Below are 2,090 nucleotides of genomic sequence, written 5' to 3' on the forward strand. Positions count from 1 at the left end.
CTAATTCATGTTTCCTTCCTGGTTTTGGGTCCTGATCATCATGTTGGTCTGATTTTATGCATTTGACTGAATAAACTCTGGTTGGTTGTGAAGTTGAACTGTTTGTCTTTATGGTTCCACCTTTACACGCGACATTAACGGACCTGAGAGAACAACGAGCAGCCGGTGGAAATGTCTTGTTTTCAACAGTATCTAGTCCAGTGGAGCCCACAGTGGGTCCTGGAGGCCCGGCATCCTGCATGTTTTAGTTCTGTGCCTGGTTTAACTCACCTGGATCAGATGACGGATCATTAGAGGCCTAAGAGGAACACTGACCTGCTGCTGTTAGCACCAGGGAGGAACTGCCGGGCCTCCAGGACCCACTTTGGGCTCCACTGGTCCAGTTGGTATCTAGTTGGACTCGATGTTCTCATGGAGCTGGAGAGGTGGGGAGCCAGCACACCTGGTTGCCAGGATGACCAGCGTGTCGCTCTGTCCTGCACTGGCAGCTGCTGCCCTGAAGGAGGCGCTGTTAGCTCCTCCAGCTAGCTAGCCTCCATGAGGATTGTGGGAAATGGAGGCTTTATCCAGGAGAAATGGAGCCAATCAGCTGGTCTACTTAATCCCAACTGAGCACGCTCAGAACACCTGAGTATGACGCTGCCTTTGATCTGACACCTGGACACGCCTACCTGCACCAAGCCCCGCCCCCTGCTCCTCACCTCACACCTCACGCTGTCGCTGCCGTCCTCCAGCCTCCACTCTCCGCCCCGCCCCGCTCTCAGCCAGCCAATCAGCAGCAGGTTGACCCTGGGCAGCGACCTCTGACCCGGCAGGCTGAGCTCCGCCTCCCTGGCCCAGGCTCGATGCTGATTGGTGCTCCAGGACAGGTTGCTAACGCAGGCCAGGTGCTGCTGGGCGAGCAGCTCAGAGACGCACAGAGGCCTGGAGAGAGAGAGGGCACCTGTCAGGGGGCGGGGCTTAACTATCACCTCTAGGTCTATATAGATCAGGTCCTAGTGGTTCTGGACCTGGTTCTGGTTCTGGAGGTTCTACTGGTTCTGGTTCTGGACCCACCTGTAGCTGACGGGTCGGCTGCTCCTCAGGCAGCTCCTCTCCTGGATCTTCTCCACGACACACACACTCAGCTCACACACACCTTGGTCACAGGACGCACCTGCAGCAACACACGCCGTTACCATGGAAACGGACTCTTGCACCAGCTGTCTGCACCTGAGTGAAGCCCCTCCCCCTTTTTCTAGTCAGCGTCAAACGTCTGAGCTGCTTTGACTTTGAGGATATCAATGAAAGGTTAAAGGTCAACCGGCCTTAAAATGACCTTTAACCTTTCATTAATACCCTCAAAGTCAAAGCAGCTCAGACGTTTGACCCCATCTTTCTCTGATTTCTCTCAGGTTCTCCAGCAGCAGAACCAGGTTCAGGTTCCAACATGGAGGACAGGAGAGACACCTGGACCTGATGATCAGGAACCGGGTCAGAACCAGAACCACTCACCTGCACCTGGTTGGTCGGCGGCAGCAGGGTGGGCGGGGCGTCCAGCGGCGGAGTGGGCGGGGCCTCCAGGTGTTCTCAGGTGTTTGTGGATGAAGGTGAAAAGGTTCTGCAGCCAAACGGACTCCTGCAGAGACAACAGAACCACTAAGAGACAGAACCAACCGGGTCAGACTGGTTCTGTTCCGGTGATCAGGTGGTGTGGACCGGCAGGTTCTGATCCAATAGGCGGAGCCAGGGGGGGTCCAGACCAGTTCTGTGGACCGGCCAGCTGGTTCTGCTGCTGGCTGGACCATCAGAACCTTGGTTTCTCTGTTATTGGTACCAGAACCTGAGATGGACAGAATCATCTGGTTCTGGTCTGGTTAGCAGTGGCAGAGCTAGACTTTTAAAATTGGGGGGGCAAAATTTAAAATGTGTGTGTGCAGATCTATATATCTGTCTATTGGAGAGATATTAATAATAACCAAACTGAATATTTGGTTATTTTTTAAGCCCCTCTGTCATTTGACAGGTTATAATTAACACCTTTGACTGGTTCACATGGAGACATGACAGACTTTCGCAAAGAGTTCATCGCAGAGGCAACTAAAATCAAT

General features: G+C 53.4%; 1 protein-coding gene across 1 annotated transcript in view; it reads right to left on the reverse strand.

Annotated features, from left to right (window-relative positions):
• Positions 1-315: 315 nt before the first annotated feature.
• The window catches only part of LOC106943278 (CST complex subunit CTC1-like), a gene marked incomplete at its 3' end in the record, with an annotated part of 7,584 nt that continues 5,809 nt past the window's right edge, over positions 316-2,090 (reverse strand). Inside the window, exons 2-5 of the mRNA XM_015026595.1 lie at positions 1,495-1,618; positions 1,057-1,156; positions 599-924; positions 316-442 (exon numbers count right to left, since the gene is read on the reverse strand). Coding sequence (XP_014882081.1) covers positions 316-442; positions 599-924; positions 1,057-1,156; positions 1,495-1,618 — 677 coding nt within the window. The remainder of the gene's footprint in view (positions 443-598; positions 925-1,056; positions 1,157-1,494; positions 1,619-2,090) is intronic.

This window comes from Poecilia latipinna, unplaced genomic scaffold (assembly GCF_001443285.1).
Source record: "Poecilia latipinna isolate Pla-1442-1.1 unplaced genomic scaffold, P_latipinna-1.0 Scaffold5079, whole genome shotgun sequence".
Taxonomy (NCBI): domain Eukaryota; kingdom Metazoa; phylum Chordata; class Actinopteri; order Cyprinodontiformes; family Poeciliidae; genus Poecilia; species Poecilia latipinna.